The sequence below is a fragment of the Wasmannia auropunctata genome, unplaced genomic scaffold (assembly GCF_000956235.1).
Source record: "Wasmannia auropunctata unplaced genomic scaffold, wasmannia.A_1.0 LD336103.1, whole genome shotgun sequence".
Lineage (NCBI taxonomy): Eukaryota > Metazoa > Arthropoda > Insecta > Hymenoptera > Formicidae > Wasmannia > Wasmannia auropunctata.
Genome location: NW_012026787.1, coordinates 392074 through 393210, shown reverse-complemented (window position 1 = coordinate 393210; position 1137 = coordinate 392074). Strand labels below are relative to the sequence as shown.

The window sequence follows — 1137 nt, the reverse complement described above, 5'->3', positions numbered from 1 at the left end:
AGCAAACGGAACCGCAATTCACACGTACGGTTCCAAAGCTCTCACATTAAATCTCGGCCTCCGACGCTGTTTTACGTGGGATTTCGTCATCGCCGACGTAGCAAAGCCCATCATCGGAGCCGATTTTCTAGCACATTTTGACCTGCTGGTCGACTTGAAAAACCGTCGACTGGTAGACCAGGTAACTAACCTGACTGTGCCAGGACGCAAAATCAACCCACACGAGGTCTGCGTCAAAACGATTAAAGGAACTACGCCGTATCACGCATTACTCAGCGAGTTTCCTGACATCACAAGGCCAGACGGACGACCTCGGCAGACTAAACATGGCACTCGCCATTTTATTAAAACTACGCCAGGACCTCCAGTAGCTTGCAAACCACGCAGGCTAGCACCCGATAAATTGGCCATTGCTAAACAAGAGTTCCAAAACATGATTGAACTCGGCATTGCAAGGCCTTCGAAAAGTTGCTGGGCATCACCTCTTCATCTTGTCCCCAAGAAAGGGGAGAATTGGAGACCATGCGGGGACTATCGAGCAGTCAACGCACGCTCGATACCGGATCGGTACCCCGTGCGCCACATACACGACTTTGCACAAGCACTGGAGGGCACCCGGATTTATACCACTCTCGATTTGGTACGGGCATATCACCAGATACCCGTCGCCGAGGAAGACATCGAGAAAACAGCAATCACTACACCCTTCGGCATGTTCGAGTTCCCGTACATGTCGTTCGGGTTACGCAACGCAGCACAAACCTTCCAACGGTTTATTGACGAGGTATTGCGTGGACTAAGCTTTTGCTACGCATACCTCGACGACATCCTAATCGCATCGAAAACGGAGGAAGAGCATCTGGAGCACCTCCGCATTCTCTTCGAACGCCTGAACGAGTACGGCGTTGTAATCAATCCTGCAAAAAGTGTTTTTGGACGCTCCCAAGTAACCTTCCTCGGTTACCTGGTGAATTCGGAAGGTACACAACCGCTACCTGACCGAATCAAAGGATTACGGGAGTACAACTTACCCAAAACGGCCAGAGAACTCAGACGTTACCTGGGTATGTTAAACTTCTATCGAAGATTTATACCCAGAGCCGCAGCAGCGCAGGCACTACTCCATGATCTTCTCGG

The 1137-nt window shown here is 50.7% G+C and overlaps 1 protein-coding gene across 1 annotated transcript in view; it reads left to right on the top strand.

Annotated features, from left to right (window-relative positions):
* LOC105457789 overlaps positions 1–1137 on the top strand; it is a 30982-nt gene that overhangs the window by 3975 nt on the left and 25870 nt on the right. The window contains exon 3 of the mRNA XM_011702653.1: positions 3–1064. Within this exon, the coding sequence (XP_011700955.1) occupies positions 3–1064 (1062 nt within the window). The remainder of the gene's footprint in view (positions 1–2; positions 1065–1137) is intronic.